Source organism: Octopus sinensis, linkage group LG1 (assembly GCF_006345805.1).
Source record: "Octopus sinensis linkage group LG1, ASM634580v1, whole genome shotgun sequence".
In the NCBI taxonomy this organism is placed as follows: domain Eukaryota; kingdom Metazoa; phylum Mollusca; class Cephalopoda; order Octopoda; family Octopodidae; genus Octopus; species Octopus sinensis.
The window spans coordinates 203,084,697-203,099,239 of NC_042997.1; the positions used below are offsets into that span (position 1 = coordinate 203,084,697).

The 14,543-nt window shown below is 34.9% G+C and overlaps 1 protein-coding gene across 3 annotated transcripts in view; it reads right to left on the minus strand.

Annotated features, from left to right (window-relative positions):
- The window catches only part of LOC115211339 (alpha-catulin), a 349,449-nt gene that overhangs the window by 47,281 nt on the left and 287,625 nt on the right, over positions 1 to 14,543 (minus strand). For all 3 annotated transcript variants that reach the window (XM_029780108.2, XM_036508401.1, XM_029780109.2), the window contains exons 7-8: positions 9,959 to 10,162; positions 1,586 to 1,672 (exon numbers count right to left, since the gene is read on the minus strand). In XM_029780108.2, the coding sequence (XP_029635968.1) occupies positions 1,586 to 1,672; positions 9,959 to 10,162 (291 nt within the window). The remainder of the gene's footprint in view (positions 1 to 1,585; positions 1,673 to 9,958; positions 10,163 to 14,543) is intronic.

Consider the following 14,543-nt stretch of genomic DNA (forward strand, 5'->3'; position numbering starts at 1 on the left):
AAATACATGGTTTTAGGTTCAGTGTCATTGCATGGCACCTTGGACAAATATCTTCTGTAGCCCAAGGTCAACTTCAGCCTTGTAAGTGAATGCCATAGATGAAAACTGCAAACCAAAATAAGCCTAGATGTGTGTGTGTGTGTTGGAGAGAGAGAGAGAGAAAACCAATGTTTATGTCTTCTTGTCTTGACATCGAATGAGAGATATAAATGAGTGTCACTGTTATACAATGTCAGTCATTTCTAATATTCTACAAAAACATGTTTAGCTCTGGGGAAATATTACTCCCTTTGGAACTGCTGAGGAGGACTGGTGACAGGAAAAGCACCCAACTCTATAGAATCTGCCTCAGACTCCATCCAGCCCATGCAAGCACAGAAAAGTGGATGTTAAAATGGTGATGATGAATTTGTTTAGAGAGAATTTACATTATTTCTAAGACAGAAATAATAACTATTATTCTGTCTGACAGGTTTCAAGTTTTAATTATCAGATATAGAAAACAATTGTCAGAGATTAGAATGAGAGAAGACTTCCTGTATAGTCTCTTTCTCTCCTTCTAAGCCATAACTTATGTCTTGTGCAAGTGAATATTTAATCTTTCTCCTCGACACAATGAAGACCCACTATCAGTTATTGTGTAAATATTATGTCAATCATTGTGAAATACTATTGGCATGTCACACAAAGCAACAACTTACTTTCATGTTCCAAACAAAAACACTTGTGTCATCCAATCAGCAATTATTTTCGAAAAATGAAGCCAAACTAAACAATATTTCTCTAATTTATTTTGTCTTCAAGTGCAAACTCTTTTATAAACTGCAATACTTCTTTCAACAACAGTTATTGTTCAGCTAATTTACATTCACTGCTAGCTTCAAGTGAGATTCAGCTTATATAAAAGGAGATATAAGTATAAATATAATTAAATTCTTCACAGTGAAAGTGAATATATTTTTTTTTTATTTAATGTTTTCTACAAGAAGCAATAGTAGCAGCAGCAATCCTTTCTACTGTAGGCAAGCCTGAAATTTGGAATGAGGGGAATATCATCATCATCATTGTTTAACGCCTGCTTTCCATGCTGGCATGGGTTGGGCGGTTTAACTGAGGACTGGCAAACCAGATGGCTCCCCAGGCTTCAATCTGATCTGGCAGAGTTTCTACAGCTGGATGCCCTTCCTGATGCCAACCACTCCAAGAGTGTAGTGGGTGCTTTTACATGCCACTGGCATGAGGGCCAGTCAGGCGGTACTGGTAACGGCCATGCTCAAACGGTGTTTTTACGTGTCACCTGCACAGGAGCCACGGAGCTGAGTGGTACTTATTTCAACGATCCTGAAAGGATGGAAGGCAAAGTCAACCTTGGTAATATCTGGACTGTAAAACTAGAAATACTACTAAGCTAATACTACTAATACTACTACCATTATGTCCTTAATGATAATAATGAGCTTATGGTCATTTTGTGTTTAGACTTGGAAATGGTCACTTTATGTTAAAATCAAACAAGTTATGTAAATTTTCTCAGGTAATTATTCAGATTTTAGTTAACAAACAAAAATTTTGCAAATCATCTCACCTGTTTATGAAGAACCTTTGATGCTTCAATTGTTTTAAGAATTGCAGTTTCTAATTCTTGACTTGATGACGCAGTTTCTTTCTGATCCTGGAAAACAGACAAAAAAAAAAAAAGATTTAAAAATCTGTCCTAAACAGAATAATGTAATCAAAAAATATATGCATAGCCTTTAATCATTTCAGTTCATTTAACTGTTTTGATGCTAACGTGTTTGAGATCACTCTGGATCTAGGATGCAAATTTGCCATTTTAATGTCACAAATTCCATCAAAATTTCATTCTATGTTCCAAGACACCAGCTTAAAAAATAAATCTATTTTACTAATTTTTCCTGATTTTCAAAATTAATTGAAACTTAGGAAGAGTGTTTCAACAGAACCATGGAAATAAAAGGGTTAAATCAGAATCTATCACAAAGTGGTTGATGATAGAATTAGTATTCATGGTACTTGAATTAAATCAGTAGTTCTTGTTGTTCTTTGGCTCCAAAGAAGTCTTACCTAAGTAGACCCTATGATCAAAAGCATTCCAGCAATGACCATTACTGTGTATTTCTTAAATACTGTATCTGTGACTACATTATTGCAGATTTCCTTCCTTTTCAGGTCAGTTGTTTTAGGCATCCATCACAATTCTATTCACATGTACAATGTTCTATAAAAGTATTAAATCAGCCTGACTTTTTGATAAGCAGGGTGTGGTTTGAGGGAGATTCGGTTGCTATTTCTGGCAGATTGGCTTCAAAGGTTACCATTGATGTTAATACTTTAAATGTCTTACAAATTTTATAAATAAAATTTTCAAATAATATTGAATTGTTGTTGAATAGACAATATTTTTAACTCCTAAAATCTGTGACATATCCATCCATACACATGATAGTTTCTGGCAAACCAACCACTGCTGCTACTGCTGCTGCTGCTGCTGTCATCTTCACTGAGAAGTTGACTCTTGCCACTTCTGGCTGACCAGTATTACTATAGTGTCAATAGCAAGCTTATGTCCACTTGAGCTATAGTTACCCTTTGGCCCAGTTCTCATGGTCCTTAAGGCTGAATTGATTCTTTCTGTTTCAATTGATTCTCATGTGTAACTAACAAGGAAAGCTTCCACTTGAAATTAGACACAGAACCATAAACCTCCAACAGCTGCATTCTTTCTCAGGTTTGTAGTGTTGACAAGAAATGTTGGATGAAAATAATTATTGATATATGCTAAACAGACATTATTTGCTTAAGTCTTAATATTGTTGATTCTACTGATTACCTAATTATGGTCTTTTTCACTGGTGGTGGTCTAGACTGAATACATTTGCTTTTCATAAATCATTTTTATTGTTTTCTACGTTTATTTGAGATATTTTTTTTTATTGTATAATATCGAAGTGTTTTGCTGTTCTGTGTCTTTAGTTAACCAAGTTTAGTTTTTACTATTTAAGGCAGTGAATTGGTAAAGTCAGTAGAGTGTTTTATAAACTGCCTCATGGTATTTATTCCAACACTGCTGCACTGAGTTCAAATCACACCAAGGACAACTTTGCTTTTTCAATTTGTCAGGGTCAATACTCCAAAAGGATGAAAGTACCATTCCAGGATGGTGAATTCAAGGAATTGTTAGTGTTGGACATGATCCCTTCCAGGATGTGTTCTGGCTCTGTACATTCTGGGTTTAAATCATGAAAAATGGTGACACTTATGTTAGGAGCAGCAACCAACAGATCATCATCATTTAACATTTGTTTTTCAAGGTGGCATGGGTTTGGATGGTCCAGCACAATCTGGCAAGCTGCAGGGCTGCGCCTAGCTCTAGTGTCAGCTTTGGCATAGTTTCTGCTTTTGAATGTCCTTCCTAATGCCTATCACTTTACGGAGAGTACTGAGGTTACCAAATAACTTGCAAGGCAGAGAAGTATCAGGTAGAGGAGAGCCATCAAAATGTTATCAAGTAATTTGAAAAACCAATAGAAACATAGCTTTATTGGTTCAATCTGAGGATTATCTACCACCACCTACTACCATCATGTAGTTAGAGATATGCCTTTTTATGTTGGTCTTGTGGCTGTACATCTATATACTAATTCAAAGTATAAACTGATATTTGCATTATTAATGAAGTGACCAAAGAGAGACATTCCTCATTCTGCTGTTGATATTTTGCTTCTTTATGAGGTAATTAAAAATGAACTTGGGTAGGTATTTTATTTTTTGAGATCAAATTCACTAATACTATTTGAAATAACAGCTTCCGATTTTGGTACAAGGCCAAAAACTTTGAAGTGAAGGACTTAGTCAAAACCGTCAATTCCAGTACTGAACTGGTGCTTTATATTATTGACTCCAAAAGGATAAGAGGAAAAGTTGACCGTAGCAAGTTTTGAGCTAAAACAAAGCTAGAAGAAATATTGGTCCCAATTTTTGGCACAAAGCTAACAATTTTGGGGAAGGGATTAAGATGATTACATTGGCCCCAGTCCTCAACTGGTACTTTTTTTTTATATAGACCTTGAAAGGATGAAAGGCAAAGTTGACATGAGCAGAACTTGAATTCAGAATGTAAAAATGGATGAACTACTGCTAAGCATTTTGCCTGCTGTGCTAACGATTCTACCAGCTCATTGCCTTACAGGCATTTTATAGCAGGTTTTAAGAATTCTGCCAATTCACTTCTGTGTTTCTACATTAGGCATAAAACCTGAAATTTGGGGTGAGGGGGATCAGTTGATTAAATCATCCCCAGTAAATTGACTGGTGCTTTATTTTGACACCCAAAGGATGAAAAGCAAATTTAACCTCACTGAGATTTGAAACCAGAATGTAAAGAATTGGAAGAAATACTGCAAGGCATTTTGTCTGATGCTCTAATGATTCTGCCAGCTAACTGCCCACTACAAAATGAAAATATGAACCAATACATCTGATTTACATTATTTACAATTGATGGATATATGTTCTCATCTTCTTTGTTGTTAACACAACGTTTCGGCTGATATACCCTCCAGCCTTCATCAGGTGTCTTGGGGAAATTTCGAACCTGGGTTCTCATTCCTAAGGTATTTTTTTAATATTATTATTATTATTATTATTCAGGTCACTGCCTGAATAATAATATCTGTCTAATGTAAATAATTCCTCATCTCTTAAATATAGAACAATACATCTGATGTTTCTAACACCCTTCTGGTAATTCACACCTGTTGATAGACGAGAGTTCAATTTCTGACAGCAGGAAATGCTGTGAAAGGTACTCCCCAGACACACTGTAGCCACCCGCATGCACAGCTGTGTGTGTGTGTGTATTTGTATAGATTTACTTTATTTCACCTTTACGAGAAAGATAAATAGTATATATTTACACTAATTTACTTGCTCTATATTAATATCTTCATATGATAATTGAAAATGTCACAAGAGAGACATTTAAACACGCACACACACACGTTTAACTATTTCTCTTGTGAATTCTCATTCCTTCAGGTCTGATTCATCTAATCTATTCCATTCTCTAACACCTCACAACACATTTCTCATCAAGTGTTTTCAATCTGTATCTATTTATCTGCTTAAAATGAATTCATTATCTTCCAGTTACAGCTGTGGATTCAAGAAGACTGCTTCATAACCATGTGGTTTTAAGTTCAGTCTCATTGTGCAGCACCTTGGGTATTTATTATGGTCCTGGGCCAACCCAAGCCCTCAGAGTAAATTTGGTAGGTGGAAACTGTGTGGAAACCTTGTATGCATATGTATACATATCTGTGTTTTCCCCCACACCACTTGACAACCATAGAATAAGTACTAGATTTAAAAACAAAAAAGTACTGAGATTGATGTGTTTCACTAAACCCTTTGAGGAGGTGCCCCAGCATGGTCGTAGTTCTATAACTGAATAAATAAACTCCAATTACATTTTTGCAGTTTCCTCCAGAGAAGTTAATCTATCAGAATATCAGAGATCATTCATTGCATCATAACCATTTCAATTTTCCCCTCTAGTGCTTACCAGCCATGTTCATCTACACAATACTTCAGTTCTTATGCCTTTAGTTTGTTTTAGCCATCTTGACTAAGACCATGCTGGAGCATTGCCATCACAGAAATGAATATCTCTATGTCCAGAGACAGTATCTCTTTTGTCAGCACAAGAAATTGTCTAGACATATCTAAACAATTATAGACGTTGCTGATAAATGTGCCCAAAATAACAATAAACAAACACTGAATCTTGCCATAAATTTCACTCAGCTATAGTCTTGCAAATATTTTTAGTATAATAGTAACTGTAATTCATGTTTAAATATTCAGTAAGGCTATCAAGAGGTCAAAGCTGTCACAGACATTGTGTTTGACCTTTGTCAAGTCATATTCAACACTAACTGGGGAGTGGGGTGTCTGTTTCAGGTTTCCAAGTTTACTGATCAGTATTCAAACTTCATAACCCATCTATCATTAAGAATTCATATAAGAGACATCATCATCATCATCATCCATTTAACATTCATCTTCTATGCTGGCATGGGATGGACAGATTGATTGGGGCTGGCAAGGGGCAGCGCCGTGGTCTACTGCCTGTATTTGCATGGTTTCTACAGGTGGATGCTCTCCCTAATGCCAACCACTTTACAGAGTGTACTGGGTACTTTTTACATGGCACCAGCACCAGTGCTGTTTATGTGGCACCAGCATCAACAGGGTTACCAAGTACCTTGCATGACAAAAACCCCCTCAACTGGGAGGAAGGCTAGTAATGAGGGGTGTGGTTTTGTGTCAGTTGAAAGATTTCTGGTATAGGTGGGATAGATATAGGTGTTTCTTAAGTGGTTGGTGTTAGGAAGGGCATCTGATCATAGAAACCAAACCAGAAATGAAATGCAAGCAAAATAAGGCCCTTTTGACCCATCTAGGTGAGCAGATGTGCTGACTACAACAGTGGTAACACATCCGATGTAAAACAATGATGATGATGCTTTCAGACTAGTTCTCTCTCTTCCCATATCTCTCTCTTGCTCTCCCCCTCTCTTTATATCTTTTTTCCCCTTTCTCTTTCTCTCGCATACTGAAGTAGGAAAGAGGATTTATAGGTCAACCCACAGATGAAATGTCAGCTAAATTTCCTGTTAATAATCACTAATGAAAATATACACAATTCTGTGTTGACTGGGCTATTATTTTGCAACTGGCAAATTAACATTGAGAGATGCAAATAAAATATAAAATAGTTAGTAAAGGTCACAGTTAGTAAAAAAATTCCTCGGAAGGAATCTTGAAACATCTGTTACTCTATATTTTATATTTTGAATTACCTAAAATCAAAATAACAAGATCTTAAGGAAGAATTCGTAAATGGTCTCAAATACTAAATATCAAAGGGTTTTCTTTTTTTAATTTGATTGAGGCATTGTGAGGAAATCTGGTAGGTGGAAACTTAAAGAAGCTCACTGTATTCATGTATGTACATACGTATGTATGTACGCATGTATGCATGTATCTATGTACGTATGTATGTACATATGTATTTATGTACGAATGTATGTACATATGTATTTATGTACGTATGCATTTAATAACAGTTTTATTCTGCTACACAGTTTTATGAGCAAAGGACTTGTCCACACTTGTTATTAAATACATGTAACTAATGAAATATGGTGAGTGTTGCATTCTTTTCATTGTTCCCTGATTCATACTTGAGAGAGAGAGAGACTGTAAATATTTTTAAAAAGAAATAAACTATGCTGAACCAGGCTACAGATGGTGACATCACTGTTTAATACTCAGTTTACAAATTCTGTCACCATTTGTTGTTGGGCAGCAACTGGTGATATTTATTGCTATTTCCTTGGCTTTGAACTTCCATATTCCACTAGAATAAATAAATGTTTAAAAAGAACTGGTGACAGGGAATGTACCTTTTTGGCCATAAAAATCTTGTTTCAATTCTCTACTAAGCCATATTAGAATGAAACAAAAGATACTAATCTAAATAAACACATAAACAATACTGGTTTTATCTCCCGTACACACTAGGTTTCAAAGTTGTATTTCAGCATAAGATTTACAAATTTACAGTTGATGATCGTCTTTAAAATGTTATCATACCACTTAATATCCAAAATATGAAATTCACAATATAATCCCTTCAAGCGCTGTACCTACAGGCTTTGGTCAATTCATTGCTAAAGACTGAAGGTTTGTGGAGAAAATGTAGCAGCAGTTTTCCTGTTGCCTTCTATCTGTTTATTTAAACAGGGGGACTAGTTCCTGTAACACCAGGACATGTCCACCTGTGTAGCATATGTAAAGCGGCCAGCCCTCTCCTGAATCCTGCAAGCCATAATAACATAATAACTGCTATTTGACTCAAAACTGGAGCCCTTGGAAGGTATTACTACTTCAAACCAGAGTAGTCATGACTAAGGAATAACTCTAAACTTCTCCAAACTCCTGAACTTTGAAGTTGGTGCCTCATCATTGGATCCAATTATGCCTTGCCCAAACAACACACAATATCATAACTTTCTTAAATTCACTAATCATTTAAAACCAATAATAATTTTAATAAGACTGACCTTACAATAGTTTTCTATAAATACAAGAGCTGTAAAGTAGCTTAAAGTATGATAAAGCTTTCACACAACAGAGAAAATGCAACTTTTGAAAAGTGTCATGTCAATTTGAACAGATGAATTTTGTCACTAAAATTTACCAAGTGTGTACTAATAGGTGACAGCATTCATTAAGTGTACTCTAATAGTTTTGCAATGTACAGAAATACTTTACAGTGTACATTAATAAGTGTACATTAGTAGTTTACAGTGTATATTCCATAAGTGTACAATAGTTTACATTTTTTCTTTCTTTTTATTTTTAATGACTGTTCTAGTGATAAGAAAACTGAAATTCAAATATCAAAGATCAATTAGTATTTAATATCTGAGAGAAATTTATACAAAACATATAATTGGCTTTAATATCCAATGATCAATAAAGATTGTCTTTTCAAAATAGATAATTTCAATGAACCTGTAAAACTATTATTTATACATTCAATAATATAGCAACTCAGTACAATGGAGGTAACAATTCAGTGATATATCTTCTGCAACAAAGACTATATAACCTCTCATAGTATTGTTTTCTTTAAGATATTACATTAACCTGCAATAGCATAGAGTACAGTCTTCTCACGAACACAAGATTCTATAAATAGCGTGGCTTGATCAAATAAAACTCTTCAACATCTCCAGAAATCTATTCATGACTGATTAGATAAAAAAGCAAAATACGATAGCAGGAGTTTTTCTAAATTGTTTAGCAACCTAACTTTATATGTTTGAAACCATAATTTAATACTTGACTAATTTAATAAATCTTTTCTGGAGTACATTATTCAATCTTTGCCAGTATTGCTTACTATCAGCCAATTCTTATAACTAGAGCAAGCAATATCCAACTAGAACTTCCAGTGAAGATTACTTTCTTGACTTCAAATTTTTTTTCCCCATATTGTTCGTTACCATCACCATCATACATTAGAGAATGTGTGGAATTGTGATTTTGTGTTCTAGAGGTTCGAACTTTCATTTTTAAGCAGAGATTATTCTTATTGAGACAAAAGTCATTAAAGGCTGTTTGGAAACACCTTTTTTTTTTTTTGTTACTTTTGTTAAATTTGTGTGTGTGTAGATTTATCAGTATCTTGATGTTACATGACTGTGAGGTTAATGAGTGGGAGCTTCATACTTGACTTGACTTGAGACAGCATTCACCCAGGGTTGGTTGAGCTGGCTTCATTCATCCTCAATGCTGCATCTCTCACAAACGCCGACCAGGCCTGGCGATTTGAGGCTAACGACTACATGATCTCCAACCACTTCTTATTCCAGTGGCAAACACTGTAGATATGGGGGCCTGGCTTCATACAAGTGATGTCTTTTATTTCCTATCTTCCATGTCCAGCTATGGGGAATACAAGTACTATCTTCCTTAACCCTTTAGCGTTTAATCTGGCCATATCCGGCCCAAATATTCTACCTGTTTTATGTTCAAACCAGTAAAATCTAACCTTACAGTGTCATTCTAAAATATATGCAATCACATCATCGAAATTTTGAAGCTATGAGATAATGCTTCATTAATTCAAAACAATGTGAATAAATAAGCATTACATTTGACAGGGTAAACTGAATGCTAAAGGGTTAAAGACAAGTGAGGGTTGGTGATAAAAAGGGCATCAGTCATAGACAATCTGCTTCAACATATTCTGTCTAACACATGCAAGCAAAAAAAAGTGAATGTTATAACAATAATGATTATAATGATGACGATGCTAAGGAATGAAAGGTAAACGAAGGAAAAATAAAAATGCTTCACATACCAAGCTGGCACCAATTTTAATTAGATTGTTCAGTTGAATCCGTAGTTGATCACAAAGATCAAGTATGCGTTCTCGGTTCTCATGGGAAGTGTAGGCAGAGTCAGTGAAATCCTGGCTACTTTCAATTATTAAGTCTAAGGCACTGTTGAGTTTCTCCTGAGTACTCGGACCTACCATTGTTATCCGAGTTAGTTCACATAAATCCTGATAGGAAAAAAAGAAAAATGATGTTCAAAAATAAATTAATAAAAAAAAAAAAAACACTTCCATGCATACTGATTTTTTTTCTTTTTTTTTTAAATAGCATCAAAGAGAAACAATTATAGTTGCAAGAGACCTGAAAGCACTTTGCAATCAATGTTAAAGGGGACACACCACCACAATACAAGGAAGCTCTCTTAGGTGCCAACCACACATTTCTGTTACAAAAACCAATACATATTTTATCGATTAACAAAGATGAAAGTCAACATCAATAAAGATAAAAGGTTGAGACAATACAGTCACACATTTTTCACTTGATTTCTTTGCTGCCTTTCTCCGGTCATCAAAATAAAATCCAATATTTTAATAAAATATCAGGATTACAATATTATTGATCACTTAGATTATCAATAATTCCTGAAAAGAATGGTTTTTACTGCATAATTCCTCCAGATGTTGGACATTGATTCTAGTTTGGAAGTCAAAATACAGCTTCCTCTTTATCCCTAAACACAACTTCCATTTTATAATTGGAAAATAAAAACTGCCAGATTTTTGACATTATTTCCTTCATCATCATCACCATCATCAATTAATGTCCATCTACCATTCTGGCATGGACTGGATGGTTTAACGGGATCTGGTGAGTCCAAGGACCATTTTGGCATAGCTTCTACAGCTAGAGGCCCTTCTAACACCAAATACTTTACAGAGTGTACTGGGTGTTTTTCTAGCAAGATCATGAACCCCAAGGACATGGCTTTATACAAGGAGATGAGGGGTTAAAGTATGAGAGAAGGGGCCAAAATAGAATAGATTTCTCTAAAAGAGGTAACTTGACTATTCACATTTTAGAAGAGAAGATGGGAGTGATAAGGTGGAGATGTGGAGAGACAAAAATAGTGATGACGAGGTGTCTGGATGAGTAGAGGTGAGTGGGAACAGAGGAACCAGGTGTGATGGTGCTCAAATTTCTAAGCCAATATTCTACATAAACTTTAGTTTTGTTAAACATTTACATTTATTTCATTTTGTGATTGTTTTGGCTTGACTTTATCCTGGTAGTTGGTGTTTGACTCCAGAAGTAGCCCTAACTTACTTTTTTCTCCCACCAGCCCCACATCTATACTAACCACTATATCTAGCCCCCAACCCCTGAATCATCATCCTTCTGGAACCTTCTCCCTGTTCATGTCTTCCAAGTAGGTGAATCAACCTCACTGATACTGGGAGATCTACAAAGGTCATGGTCACTGCCCCTTCTTCCAGACTAAGAAAATATAAAAGGCAAAAAAAAACATGACTAATCCTTAACTATTTCCAGGCAATACATCCACAACTACACTACCTCATATGCTCTTCCATGTTTATTCTTTAAGGTGTGGTTTGTGTCTAATTTTGATCTATTTCCCTTAGAAAAACCATACAAGGGTTCCTCAAGGGATCATTCTACATTGGTTGTTTCTCCAGTTCAGTTTGACTCCAAACTTCAAAGTAAATTTTCTTAGTTCACACAACCCAGTTCAGTAATTAAGACAGGCATTACCACTTCTAGGTTCTGTGAAAGGTACGATATGTAAATAAGAATAGGATGTTGTGTGAACATTCTGTGAGGGAGCTCTGATGATGTTGCTTAACCTCAGGTTTATCCTAATCCAACAGCTCTTTGATCAAAGACATTTCATTCATGACTGTTCTGTGTTTTTAATAGTATATTGTACTACACCACCCATTATACCTTTCCTACTCCCACTCACTAGAGAGTATGGTGTGATTTGAAGAAGATTTGGTTGCTATTTCAAGCAGGATAAGCAACTATGTAAAAGCTCCATTAACCTTTTTGTTATCATATATCTATATTGAAAAACCTTTCTATCAATTAACTTTGAAAATAAAGAATTTATTAAAATAACTTTATCATTTTAAGCTGGTGTCTGAAATATAAACTACACAAAATTTAGAAGACTTTAATTTAGATGACTTTAAAACAGGGAATTTGTACCATTGAACCAAAATTAGTTTCAGGTAGGTTGATATCAAGAGAATTTATTTTTGTAGATAAATATAAAAATCTAGTTTCCTCATAGATTATTGACCAACACTCATTTTGTTTTGTTTTTCTGTTTGAATAATTAATTTGATGAATGTGTAATAGCAGAGAGCAGTGCCTGGAGATTTACTGATGTCAAATGTATTTAAGATGATGTGTGACAATGGATTTCCCTCTTAATTAATGCTGAAGCTATGAAATACTCGTTCAGATGGGATTAAAGTTCAATGCAATAATTAAATAGGGGTTACAGAAGTATTATATGGTGGTATGGCAGTAAAAAATAATCAGGAGATTATGTAGATGATGAGTCTTAACCCTTTCGTTACTATATTTCTGACCAAATTACACCCCTTATGTGTTTCAATTAATTTCTAACATAATCATAAATTTAGTCTGGTTTCATTAAACAACTATAACTTTTTTATTTATCGATATATTAATCTGATTTTTGGAAGATAATTTAATGAAATATTCTCAACCAATTCTATACTATAATTTTTGTCACAAAGTGACTCTAATTGCAGGTAGATACAGGTAAATTCCACAAAATATAAAATTATTAAAATTTGTTCAAACATCGCTATAGAAAATGGGTTATTAGCTAATATTCAATTGGGTATACAACAAAATTTTACGATAGAATTTGTTATTCTGGGTAACTTTCTGATACCCATAATAATATTTATGGCAAAATAGTCTTAATTTCATTTAAGGTTATGGGAAACCACAAACTATCGTTTCTTTCACTTTGTTTACGTTTAGCGTAATGGTTCGTTTCTGCTGTAATGATTTCAAATAGGCTCATTCGAAAAAGTAAAAAGAAATAGTCTAAGGCTTTACCCTTCTGGGAAAGTCTGTGGCTTGGTCCAGTTTTCTTCAGAAAAATCACCGAAAGAAACAGTTTTTAAATTTTCACTCCGTTCAGGTGCCAATTCGTTTTCTTTATCGCTATTGGAGATCTCAGATTCACTGTTTTCACTTTCGGAAAATGAAACATCAGATTCATTATCAAATACCACATGCTTTTTTTTTTCAGTCATAGAGTTAGATTTATGAAGGTCTTCAGTAGAAAATCCTTCGAATTCTGACTCGCTGCTTGATATAATGAAATTCGTATCCATTTTTTGTCAGAATTACAAATTTTGAAAACACAATAGGAACAAATTTCGGAAAAAAATCTCCCAAAATTCACGGAATTAAAATTACACTTCGATTATTGTACAAAACTGTAGTTGAACTGTTTACGAAGTATAATAAGTGTTTTCACGAATGTACTGAAGAGATTTGCTCTGATATTCTCATTTAAATATGAATAGGTAAATTCGGGCGGCTTTGGGCGGTTTGGTAACGAAAGGGTTAAGGTGAAAAACGAGGAAAAATTGAATGGTGGTAGGGCCGAAAATATTCAAGAATGATCTATCTCTCATTTTGTACTTGTTTCAGTCAATGGATTAGACATATTTCTTTCAAGTCTGGTAATTATTTTATTGGTCTCTTTTACCAAACTACAAAATTACAGGGATGTAAACAAAGAAATACTGGTTGTCAAGTAGTGAGGTCACACACACACATACCTGATAGGTTTTCACATAGTTTCCATGTACCAAATTCACTCATAAGGCATTGGTTGGACTAAGGCTATAGTAGAAAACACTTGCTCAATGTGCCAACCAGCTAGATTGAAACTGAAACCCCATGGGTACAAAACAAGCTTCTTAGCCATACAGTCATTCCTGTACCTATGTTATGTATATTCCTGAGATGAGAATGGTTAGGTGCAGGAGTGGCTGTGTAGGTGCAGGTGTGGCTGTGTGGTAAGTAACTTGCTTACCAACCACATGGTTCCAGGTTCAGTCCCACTGTGTGGCAGCTTGGACAAGTGTCTTCTACTATAGCCTGAGGCTGACCAAAGCCTTGTGAATGGATTTGGTAGACAGAAACTGAAAGAAGCCTGTCATGTGTGTGTGTGTGTGTGTGTGTTTGTCCTCCTAACATCGCTTGACAACTCCGATGCTAGTGTGTTTATGTCCCCGTAACTTAGCAGTTCGGCAAAAGAAGCCGATAGAATAAGTACTAGGTTTACAAAGAATAAGTCCAGGGGTTGTTTGTTTGACTAAAGGTAGTGCTCTAGCATGGCCACAGTCAAATGACTGAAACAAGTAAAAGAATAACTGAAATGCATTAAGGTGAAGACCAGAACAGTCATTAATAATACACCCTTTTGTTTTATAATAATAAAAGTGTAATATATATTTTTAATTATTATAAATGAGTATTTATACATTCTTTTTGTTTTGAATTAAAAAATGAAAAGCCATGCCTCCATTC